Consider the following 13,263-nt stretch of genomic DNA (forward strand, 5'->3'; position numbering starts at 1 on the left):
TCAGGATGCAGCATAGTGGTGTAGCATGGTGTGGAAGCATACCCGCTAGGCCATCCGCAGGTGGGCTAACAAAGGGGCATTGGTGCAGGAAGACTTCCCATGGAAGTCCAGCAAGCTCTGCCCTTATGCTGGGGAGAGCAGGTCTTGTAACCAAATCTTGCTGGGACTGTATCCTGGCAGCCAGCTCTACTCCTTGGGGCTATCTCTACCTTTCTTCACACCCTCTGCTTCTAGCAGTCATGCAGAAGTGAGTCAAGGCATCACTTTTGCACCCTAAAAGTAGCCCTTGAGATGGTCATGGGTCAGGCAGATGCTCCACAGACATTCATGTTCCTATGGACATCTATTCTGGTGCTCTGTCCCTAACAGCCTGTTGCAGCACAGTACTTCTTTCCTAACTACAGGAGGACAGATGTCCCCCAGATTTCCCCCTCCAACACTCACAGGGTTCTCTCAGAGCACCAGGACCAAGCCATTAGCACCTGGCAGTTTTCCAGGCCACCCTGTGCCGTAGCCACAGGGCACATCTCCATCCAGACACAGGACAGATGGCCAGCTCTCCCATCAAGGATGGTCCCATGCTGGGACCAGCTCTTGGGAGCCATCCTGTTCGGATGGATGTCACACCATCTGCCTTCCTGTGCTTCACTCCATGGGGATGTGCTTTCTGAGCACTGCTGTGCTGCTCAAAACGCTTTAAGATCTCTGCTCTGAGAAGCAGCAAAGTATGCAGCCTGTCTGTGAGGACAGACGGTGTGGTCCTTCTTGGTCACCGATGCAAACTCTTCCTTTTGTGGGAATCCGTTCTTCCTTCACTGGCCAGAGAATTTCAGCATGAAAGACGTGTCTGACCTGTGCTGGGTACACCAAAATCCCCCCTGCCAGGGAGGGTGAGTGGAAGATCACTCGCTGTCTTGTTTCCTTTTTGCACAAAGTTCTTGAGCATGAAAATTTTGACGTCACCTTCTCCCCTTCAGACACCTCAAGTCAGTGCCCATCCACCTCTGCCAAGGTGCTGCTTTACAGGCTCCTGAACCTGGATATTTCCTCTTGATCATCCCACTTAATAGTCTCCAATGTTGTTATCAGTCCTCTTTCCAACTCATTTAGGTGGGTCAGGTCTCAAACAGGATGGCTCACCCAGCCTGTTCTGTGCCTGCACCCCAAACAACCCCAAATATTGTGGGTCATCACCATCCCTAGTTCACATCCAAAATGACAGGACTAATCTTGGTGGGAGCCTCTTTGGCCAGAGAGCTGCTTCCAACCCAGCTGGTACCCCGTGAGAAGAGGAGACTTCTTCTTCTCCCCTTTTCACAGTGCTCTCAGCACATGGGTAGGGAATTGGCCAAGATCCCACAGGGAGTGCTCAATTTTTTGGCAGTGCCCTCTCTCCCAGGCCACCCCAGCTGAGATGGGTTCCTCTCCAGCAGCGTCCTCCCAGCTCAGCTGTAAGGGTCAATGCCTTCGCTGTCATGAGTTTGCCCTTGTCCATTAACCATCCTGAACGTTGCAGTGCAGGTCAGAAGCCTGGCACAAGGGGAAGAAGAGGTGGCCGAGCCCAGGATTCCCTGGGAGATGTACTTGAGTGGCCTCCTGGATGTGCAGAGAGAGGGAGGAACAGCCCAAATATCTCAGCCTGGCAGAGGGCTCGAGGCGTCATCGGGTGGCCCGTTTTTGGTGGCGTTCCTCACTGCAGCAGCCCTAAGCAGGTCCTTACAGAGCAGAGGAGCGCGAGGTGGGGGTCCGTCCTAGCTGCCTCCCTTGGGAAACCCAAACGAACCCCAATGTTGGAAGGCCCAAACAGCTGCCTCTGCTGAGACTCTTTAAACTCCAACCTGGTGGAACTTGCAGCCGCATGCGGGAGAGAGCCAGGGCGGGAGCATGGCATGTACAACTTTTCCTCCCGGTTTTGTTTTTTCAGCCAATTCAGCATGCCTTTTGCACTGGTGCATGGTGGGAAAGCGGTCCATCCGCAGAGCCAGACGGAAGCAACTGGGCATCTTCCTTTGACAAGTGACCCTGGCCCACTGCCTTCTATGCAAGATGCTGCCTCCCAATTGCATAGACCTTATGAGCTGGGGATACACAGCCTTCCGGCTATGGGTTCGGTGGCCATGCCAAGCAACACCCAGGCCCCCCCCCGGGAGGGAAGATGCTACAGAGGCCACAGAGCACTGTGGTGCAAACCACCGTTATCTCAAATAACCCATGGCTTGAGTGCCGTGTATCTGATTTATACCACTCGCACACAGCCCTGGAACCTGTGGGACAAGTTGGGGGCTGCTGGAGGGCTTTAGGAAAGGGGTTGAGACCAGAGAAGGACTCCCAGACTGCTAGCGAGGCAGGCGCTTGAGGCCAGCAGCAGAGGAGAGGGGTGAGTTGCTTTCTGCCGGCATTCCTGGGTCTGTGTGAGCAGTGCTATAAATCCCCATCAGGACAGTCTCTCATGTACGATTTGCCTTGATTAACGGGTTTCCTGTTCTTTTCCTGTTTGTCCGTTTGTTTTTTCTCTCCTGTTTTCCTGTACTATTTTTGTTTGTACGTTTTTCTGCTCTCTGGGAATGCCTCCTCTCTCTCTGCATCTCCCTCCCTCCCCTTCCCCCTTCATGAGCAGTGGCCGAATCCATTACACTGAGATGTATGAAATGCTGACTCTTATGTCACCACCGCTAGGCCTCGGCAAGAGATGTCCTTCCAAAGTGGCCTATAAGGTAGATCAACCCTTCCTTCTATGGGGGCTAGAGCCGAGCAGGAGCCGGGGTTCGAGGGAGCGGTGGGGAGGTGGGGCTGGGGAAGACGGGGAGGTGTTGGGGGCATCCAGCATGTGTTTAGCTTGCTCCTGGCGAGCCCGGTGTGCTCAGAAGAGTCCTGGCCATGCTGGCTGGTCTCCACCATCCACGCACGTGATGCTGCCGTGGTCACTCGCAAGCCCGAGGAGCTCTGGGGTAGAAGACCTCAGTGGAAGAGGAGGGGCAGGATCGGCAATAGCATGGAAGTGGGAGGGTTGGAGAAGATGAGGTGAGGAGCAGCCCCGTAGCACAGCTGGGAGGGTGGGATGTCCCCAGGAGCTCACTGGTCCAAGCTCATCCCCCGGGCTTGGAACCATCTTTGCCCCAGCCAGCGCAGAAACAGGGCTAAAGCCCACGGGGATGGGACGCAGGTGGGCAGCAAGGAGGTACCCTGAAGGAGCAGCTCTGCAGTGCGCCGGGAGCCTGGTGCACCGGCACGAGCTATCCCAAGGATGGCTTGTGCAAGGCAAAGCCAGGTGCCTTCAAGCAGCGGCTCTGAATTTTACCCCCTCGCTCCTCCTGGGGCAGCAGCCGGCGGTCGGCTCGCGGCGCAGGCGCAGCGTGCTCCCGGCTGCGCAGGCGTGGAGCGGCAGCATGGGAAGCCCCAAAGGACATGGGGTGGGAGCTGTGTGGCTTTGCTGAGGGAAGCAGCTGCTAGGACGAGACCCAGAGCTACAGAGCAACGTGTTGTCCAGGTCTGGAGCAAACGGGAACTTTCCATGGCAGCGGGCTGCTGCCGGCAGCTCTTTCAGCATCGCTCGGGGCTAGCGAAGGGGGGATTTCTGCACACTTGCAGACGTGCTGCCACCCTCCCCAGCTCTCATGTGTTTGTTCACACATGCATACATCTGCCGTCGCACTTTTCCAGGAGAAAAAGGGAGGCTTGAAGGCAGGGAAAGGACGTGAGAAGCTGGGAGAAAAGGAATGGGCAGGGAAGGGATGACCCAAGGTATTCACAAAGCAAAATATACTCTCTGGAAGTGGATCTGGTCACTTCGGTTTGCACCCCGCCTGCCCAGGGTGGGGAAGGAGCATGGCGTGTCTAACCTGCCTTGGTTGCCCTTCTCACCTTCCTTCTGCACTTTTTCTACCCCTCCTTCCCTTCCCCACCCTTGGATAATTTGGACCCTGTGCATGTGCTGGCAAACTTCATCTCTGAAAGACGCAAAAAGGGAGCGCCAGGATGTAGCATGCTAGAGGAATCCAGTCGATCTGAAGTCCCTGAAGGTTAGGGACCCTCTTCTCCCCTGCCCCAGGTGGGAAGGGTTGAGATCCGAAAGCCAAACCACCCCAGGAACGGAAACCTGAGCCCCCTCTCCCCTTCCCAAGCATTCCCGACGCCAGCATCCCTGACGGATGTCTTCCCAAAAGTGCCGGGAGGTGCCGCGGCAGCCCCAGTGCCATGGGGAGAGGGGCTCAGGGGCCGTTCCTGGCGTGCAGGAGGAGCCCTGGAAGGCAGTGAGCCGGTGTCCTGGGGTGGAAGGAGCCGGGGGGTGGCGGGGTGATCCTTGCCCTTCTTTTTTGGCTGTGCTGTTCTGACACTCTTTGTTGCTTTTTATTTTTTAATTTTAATTTTTTTTCCCTTTTGTTTAATGTTTAATTTCTTTTCCTCCAGCCTGGTCGATGTGTTTTTCGATATTGTTTTCCGTCCGCTGTTTTCTTCTCTCTCTTGCGCAGAGACTGGTGCTGATGAACATGCCCGTGGCCGAGGACATGACGGTCCATTTTACCTCCACCTTGATGGCACTGATACGCACGGCCTTGGACATCAAAATTGCCAAAGGTACGGTCGATGAGGTACAGAGGGGACAGAGCCAGGAGGGTTTCAGAGTGACCAGCGCTCGTCCTTTGGGAAGGCTGAGGACATCACAGCCAAATTGGGGTTGGTCGCCCAGAGCCCAATACGTGGGTGGAACTGATCACCTTGAACAGGCAAATTTCTGCTGCTTTCTATTAAAAAAAAAAAAAATCTCTTTCTTTATGGAAGAGGTGGCCAGTTTTCCACTGGAAGCTGCTTCTAGAGAGCGGAAACAGCTTGATGTCCCCTGGGTAACAGAGGAGAGAGAATTCCCTTTCCTCCCCATGTACAAACCAAACAAAGGAGGGAAAAGATCGTGTGTGCTTGGCTTCCTAGGGCTGTGGGGAACAGAATTCTTTCAGGGAAGAGAAAATGTTCAGAGCAAGAAAACGTGTTTTGTTGTTGTTGCTGGAAATGCTCTGATTCATCAGATCAGAAGCTTTCTGCAGAAACACGCCGTTTTCAATCAAATGTCCCCCGGGAACAGCTCAGTTGTTGGAAGAAAACTCAACGCAGGGCAAGATAGCAGCAAACGCCCAGTGCTCAGACAGCTGCCTGGGTTCAAGCCCCCCTAGATAAATTAGAGATTTGAACCTAGGTCTCCTACAGCTCAGCAGAGTTACCTCAGGCCGGGGTGTCTCTGGTTGGCCTGTGTTGACGGCTCCCTTTGAGCCTGGGTCTTCCTCAGCTCAGCCAATCCCTCTGCCACTGGCCTGAGAGCTCTGCTCTCCTCCTTGCACGGCATCGCCGAGTATTTAAGGATTTCAATCAAGTGGAGCTGCTCTTTCACCAGCACATGATCCGCTCACCAGAGAAGAGAAAGTGGGGCAGCAGCAGGTGTGTGTGGGCTGGAGTAGGATTGGAGCGGCAGAGACGGACCCAAGGCGAGCTCGAAGATGGCAGCTTTGAGTGGGAGGGCAGGGGATGGGGAGATGGCGGCACATATGGAAGGGGTGGTAGGAAAGTTTCCCTACGAGAGCAGGAGACCAGGCTCGCTGATGCAAGATGGCCCTGCCAGCCCAGAGCGAGCTGGCTGCTGCTTGTGAACCTCACTTCAGGATGGGAAAGGGGTGTTTTCAGGCGGACCCTGGTGCCAGACCTTGATGCACATGGACCATTTTTTTCCCCCACTGTTCAAGGTGGTGCAGATTGGCAGCAGTTAGACTCCGAGCTTCAAAAGGAGATCCTGACCATTTGGCCTCACCTGTCCCAGAAGATGCTTGACCTGTTGGTACCCATGCCAAAAAGTGAGTCTCTGGGGACTGTCACAGCTGTCAAGTTTTCATCATACCAGCAGCAGCTTCTTCCCAAAGGGAGGTGGGGACCAGTCAGACCTGTCCCCAGATGGGGGAGAAATGGGAAAACGGTTTGTGTTGCTACAGACTGGCTTCTGCTTTGCCCTGCCTGGCTGCTTGGGAACCCTCTTGAAAAATGCCCAGTTTGCAGTGACCTACTCCTGCCAAACGCAGAGTCTCCTGTAAATCATCTCTGGAGCATATAAGGGCAGGATGCTGAGCATCACTTGCTCCGTTACATATGATGATGTGATGAAGCCGTGTGTCTTGGTGGTTTATGATGATGCTTTCAAGCCACCTCCATCCATTTTATCTCCACGTGGAGTGCCTGGGTGTTCATTTCACTTTCGGAGCGGTGAGCAGACTTTGAGGGTTACCAGGGTATCCCACAGCAGGGCTCTTCCTGAGATCCATGGCTGGTGCCTTCAGACCTGCTGTTTCTGTTAAAACAAAAGGGTCCCCCTCTTCCTTCCTCTCTTATGCTCTCAGCCTCTGACCTGACTGTTGGCAAAATATATGCAGCTATGATGATCATGGACTACTACAAGCAGAGCAAAGCGAAGAAGCAGCGGCAGCAGCTGGAGGAGCAGGTGAGGCTCGGGGAGGGTGCATGGTGGGCAGGAGCGGGGAGTTCAGAGCATCCTCGCTGCTTCCTACCACAGCCCAGCCAAAGGGATGCAGCTGAGGGACAAGGATGGTGGTACAGGTCAGGTTTTGGTGACCACAAAGTATGCGTACGTGCATCCTTGGTCCCCGACAGCAAATATGAGCGTGCTGTCGCCTTCCCAAGCGGTGGGGGCTTGCTTGGTGAAGCACTGGCCGTTCATCTATATTTCATACAGGCTCAGCTTCTTTCTTTTTTCAATACAGAAAAATGCGCCCATGTTCCAGCGCATGGAGCCGTCCTCTTTGCCGCAGGAAATCATCTCAAATGCGAAGGCTCTGCCTTACCTCCAGCAGGACACGCTCTCGGGCCTGTGAGTATTGCCCTGAGAAGAAGGGAGGTATTCCTGTAGCTTTTCTCTTCCTGCAGCCCGCGTTTTGTTCTCTGGAGCTGGCACCGGGATGCACAGAGGGTTAAAGAGCTGCTGAGAGCAGGGGAAGCCCAGTCCGGGGCAAAAAGCTCCCGGCACAAAGCTTCTGCAGGATTCCCAGGTAGCTGGTGTGCATCAGCATCACCAACTGCAGCGGTGGTGGCCAAGGGGGTTGGCCAGGTGTCTGCATGGATGCTCTTCTTGCAGGACCATCCCAGCACTAAGTGCAAGCTCTCTTACTGAAGGGGTCTGGGACGGACTTGAACCTCAAGAGCAGTCAAGCAGTGGGTCCCTGGGTGGTGCAGGGTCGGTGGGGGATCCCAGCACCCTGGCTGTGGGAGTGAGATGGTGGGAGTTGCTGGCACTGCGCTTGGGATGTCCCCACTGCTGCCGTGGGACATGGGCCGCAGGTGTCCTCTCCTGCCTGGCACCACTTCAGCTCCCCAAGGAACATGATGTTTGTCCTGGGAGTCTTGACAGCCTGAGGGGCAAGCACGGGGGCTCCCCAGACCTGAGCTGCTGGAGAGGCGATGGCCAGTGATGGCAGCACCCAGCTTGTGGCTTCCCTGAAGCTGGACTGTCTTTGCAGGAGCAGCCGAAGCGGGTTCCCCTCGCTGAGCCCGCTCTCGCCGCAGGAGATCTTCCAGCTGGCGTGCATGGATCCAGCCCACGGGCAGTTCCAGGAGCACCAGTCTCTGGTAAAGTCACACGCTGCCTCGGTCCCAGTGAGGATGCTGGTGGGCACGGGGAGGTGTGGGGCTGCGGGCACGGCGGCGAAAGGTTGCTCCCTGCCCCTGTGGCAGCGAGCACAGCGGAGGGTTGGCAGCTGCTGGGTCACGCACAGATCCGAAGCAGAGGACGAACATCTCCGGGTGTTCCCCAGCTTGGGCTCCGGCCCCTCGCCTCTGTCGGGGCACTGGGGACACAGCCATCCCTGGACCAGCCCTGGCCAGTGGGGCCAAGCAGCGGCAAGTGCTTTTGGGGTGAGAGCTGTGACCGGGGTCCAATGTCCTGCAGTAAAATATCCTTCTCTTCACAGGCTGCTCTTTTTCCCACTGAGCGCTCATTTCAGTGGGTTACCCCATGCTGAGTGATGGTATCTGATGTTTTTGGATTCATGTTCATTTTGTTGTCAGTGCTGGTGTCCCCAGTCCCAAACTGAGCTGTCGAACTGTCTCCGATGGCAGCACACCCCTCCGGCCTCACGCACGTGCCGGCCGGCGGCAGCAGTGTCTGTCTGTCTGTGTGTGTATATATATACATACCTATATATATCTCTCCATGTCTGTGTGTGTGCGTTCGCGCACCACCCCGACGCTTGTCGGGTGCAGTGTTGTGCCGCTGTGCATCTCCAGCCCGGTCCGTGTCCCCGGGGTCTGTAGTACTCTGTGTGAGCTGTGCACCGCGCAGGCGGGCGTCCCCTGCCCCGGCCACCCCGACCACACCGCCGTCCTGCTGGAGGGGAGGTGGCAGATGAGAGTCCCCCCTCCCCACAAAGTCCCCTTCTAGCAGATCTCCAGGGTCAAAATGAATCTCCTAAACTGGGAATTAACCAAAGCACAAAGGTGCCGTGCTTTCTTTTAACGGGGATGTGGCCAGAAAGCCTTTAAAGCAGTGTCAGAGACAAAATCCCGTATGTTTGTCCCCTTCTGGCCAAAGGAGAAGGAGTTAAAGGCTGGGCAGTCAGGGCATCACCAGGTCCAGGCAAGGTTTCCGCTGCCCCTGAAGAGGTGCGAGGTGAACTGGCCATCATGCAAGCCTGAAGCACCAGATCTGGGCTCATCTGCAATGGATTGTGAATCGGAGGTTATTTTTCAGCAGCGACGTGACGGATGATATGTCTTAGACTCCCTTTTTGCCCCACTTAAATCCTGCCCCCGGCTGAGCGAGCGGGGCTGTCCCCTGCAAACGGGGCAGAAGCAGCACGCTGCTCCAACCCCATCCCAAGAGCTTGGCTGTGTGTTTATTTCCAGGAGCCAGAGGTTAGGGAGTTTCAAAGAGTGCAGCCCTCTAACCGTGGCAGCTACCTTCCCGTGGACACTCAGGACCACGCTGTCTCTGGGAGGGCCTCCTCCATGCCTCGTCTCACTGTGGATCCCCAGGTAAAACCAAGCAAAGCCCCCACGGGTGCCGGGTCCCAGCAAAGCCTGCCAGGTAACACCGGGGCTTCTCTCCGCACGGAGCAAGTCCCGCTAGCCCCACGGCTTCCCCAGCACCCTGATATCGGAGCACCTTCCCATCTTTGGGGTGCTGCACACGTAGGAGGGCTGCTGTTCCCCTGCATGGGGACACCGGCAGCAGGGAGCAGCCAGGGGAATCGATCTCCTGGCTCGTGTGGGAGGTCCACGGTGGAGCGGGGCCATGCCGGGAGGTGGCAGGGTTCCCTCCGCAGTGGGACATCGATCCTTTCCTCCCGCCCTGGGCGCAGGCTGAGGTTCAAGGAGTCCCAGCCTGGCTGCCAGATGATCTCTCAGGTGGTGAAACGCCTTTTCCTTCCTTTCCCGTTGTTCCAACGCACACGCTTCTCCGTCTGTCCGGGGGGAACTCAGGCCACATCTCACCTCCTCGTTCGTCTGCCCGGTTTCTCTGTTGTTCCATCTTGTACTCAGCCTCCACCGAGACGCAGACGCTCTTAGGGGGTTCGGTTTTGCTGTGAAGTCTCTGTGTCGGCTTTCTCACAGAGTTCCTGGTGTCGGTGCTGGTGTGACATGTTGTGGCACTTTGGTGGGGCATGAAGAGGAAGGGAGGCTTTGCCGTGTGGGCTTTATTGACCATTTGGGAGCGGAGGGGATGATCAGAATAAGGGGATGGGAAGCAGAAAGGGTACAATAAGAGGAGAGGAGAGGAGATGGGGAGAATGGCCTGAAGCTTCAGAGACAAAAACCTGCTAGAATAAAGCAAAGGGAAATAAAGAAGGAGGTGATGTTTTCCACAAAACATGTGAGGACACAAGCTAGAAGGAGGGGAGAAGGTAAAAGGGAGAAATATGGAAGGGAGAAAGGAAAGGAGAGGGACAATAAAACAACAGCATGAGTGGCAGAGAGGGAATGAGTGCAGAGGAAGGGAATTTGAGGATAAAGGAGGACCAGTGCTGCCTCTTGGAAAAGCAGCAGCAGCCAGGAAAATAAACACCAAGCGAGGGGCACTGGAGGATCCCCCTGCTCTCAGTGATTTCTTCTTCGATGTCCCTGTTTGCTCCACTCTCTGTGGAGCAAACCAGCATCCTCCCTGCTTTCAAAGGCATTAAAGGGATGCTGGGAGAGCCCCGGGGGGCAATGGCCTGGCACCCCCGTGTCCCCACGCCCCGGCGGGTGCTGCTGCTCTTCCCCCGCCGCGCGGCACCTTGGCTTGAATTGCAGTCGCTGGCTGTGCTGGCGGGGCAGGGGAGCTCCCAAGCACGAAGGCTAAACCCCGCTTTCCTCCCTCCCCCGATTTGTGCAGAGATGATTTGGGGGGGCTGTGCTTGGGCTGGCCGCCCTCCCCACCCCAAATCTCCCCATCCCGGAGGCTGGTGCGCCAGCGGTGGCGGGTGAACCAGCCGTTGCTCGACCGCCGTCCCCCCAGCCCTGCCCGGTGCTAACCCCCTCCCCGGCCGGCCGGGGTTGCTTGCAGGTGGTGACAGACACCAGCTCGATGCGGCGATCGTTTTCCACCATCCGGGACAAGCGCACCAACAGCTCCTGGCTGGATGAGTTCTCCATGGAGCGCAGCAGCGACAACACCTACAAGTCCCGCCGGCGCAGCTACCACTCCTCGCTCCAGCTCTCCGCCCGGCGCCTCAACGCCGACTCAGGTGAGCAAGGGCGGGTAGCCCCATCCCACACCAATGCCAAAAAACCCCCAAGCCCCAGCCGAGCGTCCCACGCTCCCGGGGAGGGGACGGTGGGGACTGACGGGGATGTCCTGCAGGCCACCGGTCCGACGGGCATCGCTCGGGCGGCAGGGAGCGGGGCCGATCCAAAGAGCGCAAGCACTTGCTGTCCCCTGATATCTCCCGCTGCAACTCTGAGGAGAGGAGTCCCCAGGCGCACGACGAGTCGCCGGAGCGGCGGCGTGAGTCCCGGTCACCCAGCGAGGGCAGGTCGCAGACACCCAACAGGCAGGTGGGTGACAAAAACCCCTTCCTAAGCACAAAGGGAGGTGTAGAAAAAGCCGCTTGCCGAAACCGGGAAGATAAGCCCCAACTCCGGGAGCTCTGCGCCATCTCTCCTCCCTATGGTGGCATCTCCGTGTCCCCTGTGAGCTGGAGCAGGCTGGGGCTACTCGGGCACCCTGCAGAGCATTTGGGAAGAGGGGTGATTCTCCACATTGATCCTCTCGCCACTGGGGCATCTGCTCCCTGCCAAGGTCGAGGCGTCCTCGCTACACAAGCCTGGAGATGCCGGTGCTTGACCGTGCTTGAAGTCCACAGAGATGCTGCCTGTAGAGAACAGCAGCTGGCGAGCCGTTAGCTCTTCCCACAGCGGGTTTGTGGGTGCTTTTTACTTTTGATGACCAAGAGCAGACCCTGTCCTCATCCCTGGAGCGGAGCCCGAGGCAGAGATGGGGCAGGCGAGGGCGCAGCCGGGCTTCATCCAAGCAGGAGGATGCGCCGGGCAGCCCAGGCTCAGGAAGGGGGGAGCGGGGGCACGGTGCCACCCGTCGCCCCTGTATTCCCCAGCGTGTCTTGGTGCATTGCAGGGAACGGGCTCCTTGAGTGAAAGCTCCATTCCTTCCATCTCGGACACCAGCACCCCCCGGCGAGGCCGCCGCCAGCTCCCGCCGGTGCCCCCCAAGCCACGTCCCCTCCTTTCCTACGCCTCCATGCTGCGGCACGCCGGAGACGCCTCGCCGCCCGCCGAAGAGAGCGAGGGGGGGTCCCCGCTCCTCTCCTCCACCACGGAGCCCAACGCCGCTGGCCTGACCGAGTCTTCCAGCTCCCCGGCGGGGAAGCAGAGCCGACAGTCCACCCCGCAGCGCTACATCTCGGAGCCCTACCTGGCCCTGCACGACGACTCGCACGCCTCAGACTGCGGTGAGGAGGAGACGCTCACCTTCGAGGCGGCCGTCGCCACCAGCCTCGGCCGCTCCAACACCATCGGCTCGGCCCCGCCGCTGCGGCACAGCTGGCAGATGCCCAACGGGCACTACCGGCGGCGGAGGCGAGGGGCAGGGCAGGGCGTGATGTGCGGGGCCAGCATCGACGTGCTCAGCGACACCGAGGAAGACAACAAGTGCTAGAAGCTGCCCCCCACCCCATCTCAGCTCCCCCCGGCCCCGCCGCCGCCGCCCTGCCCCTCTCCAATGCATGCTCTTTGCCACGCCTGGGAATGAAACAAAACCAAAACCAAATGCAGGGGAAAAGGAGAAAACCAAACCGACCGGAACGGAGGGGGAAAAAAGAAAAAAAGAAAAAAGGAAAACAAGAACAAAAGAAAAAGTCTTTGTGCAAAAAAAAAATTAAAATCTGTCAACTTTCATTTATTACTATCACTTTTTTTTTCTGCACAGAGAAGCATTTGATGGGCGGCGGAGCGGCCCGGCCGGCCGCGCACGCTGGGGGTCGAGGGTGCAGCCCCGCTCCCTGCCCGCAGTGGGACCCGCGGGAAGGCTCATCCCGATGGTTTTCCGGTCCCCAAGGCTGGAGAGTCCCAGCGAGGGGGTCCCAGGGCCCTCCCTTTTCTCTGTTGCTGGGCTTGTGCTGCTGTGGCTTCGAATTTCCCTCCCTGAGGGTCTCATCCAGCCCAGAAAAGGGGCGAGGTGTGATGGCGGGGTGCGGGGGGCCGAGGGGTTGGGGTGCACCAGGCAGACCCGAGCGGCTTTGCCTGACGGAGTTGGGGGGGGCAAAACCGCAGCCAACTGGTTTGTACTGGGGCAGGTGGGAGCAGGGTGGGGGGGCTCAGTGCTGCCGAGTGTATCCTGTTTCCCACCGACATATATTTATTTATATACGGAGAACTCTAGGTGTGCCTCTGTGTATATACGGTATGTGTGTGTATATATATTTATATGCTGTATATATAAAGATATACACATACATGGATTTGTTTTAGTCATCTAACAACGCTGGGGAGCCCCTTGGCGGGGCCAGGACCGAGCCTCCCCGGGGGGCTGCTGCACACCCGGTGCTGTAGCAGAGCATTGGGAACATCACCCCACTCCCCTTGCCCCGTTCCAGATGTTTCCAGCGGTGGGAATCGCATTTTCTCCGTTAGAGACGGCCGCGGCGAGGGGTCTTCGGGCAGCTCTGCTGCCGGCTGTGCCGTGGCGATGCCTGTGGGAGTGGGATGCCCAAGGGATGAGGAGGGGGCTGTCCCTGGGGGTACGGCTCGCTTGGTGCCGGCGGTGCCGAGAGGGTGGTGGCA

At 57.7% G+C, this 13,263-nt stretch overlaps 1 protein-coding gene across 1 annotated transcript in view; it reads left to right on the forward strand.

Annotated features, from left to right (window-relative positions):
* Positions 1-12,880, forward strand: part of CACNA1E (calcium voltage-gated channel subunit alpha1 E) — a 95,772-nt gene extending 82,892 nt beyond the window's left edge. Inside the window, exons 40-48 of the mRNA XM_082002825.1 lie at positions 4,470-4,575; positions 5,730-5,837; positions 6,375-6,475; positions 6,756-6,862; positions 7,509-7,617; positions 8,893-9,021; positions 10,532-10,712; positions 10,829-11,022; positions 11,600-12,880. Coding sequence (XP_081858951.1) covers positions 4,470-4,575; positions 5,730-5,837; positions 6,375-6,475; positions 6,756-6,862; positions 7,509-7,617; positions 8,893-9,021; positions 10,532-10,712; positions 10,829-11,022; positions 11,600-12,139 — 1,575 coding nt within the window. The 3' untranslated portion in view covers positions 12,140-12,880. The remainder of the gene's footprint in view (positions 1-4,469; positions 4,576-5,729; positions 5,838-6,374; positions 6,476-6,755; positions 6,863-7,508; positions 7,618-8,892; positions 9,022-10,531; positions 10,713-10,828; positions 11,023-11,599) is intronic.
* Positions 12,881-13,263: the final 383 nt, after the last annotated feature.

This window comes from Phaethon aethereus, assembly GCF_964289735.1.
Source record: "Phaethon aethereus genome assembly, chromosome: 8".
NCBI lineage: Eukaryota > Metazoa > Chordata > Aves > Phaethontiformes > Phaethontidae > Phaethon > Phaethon aethereus.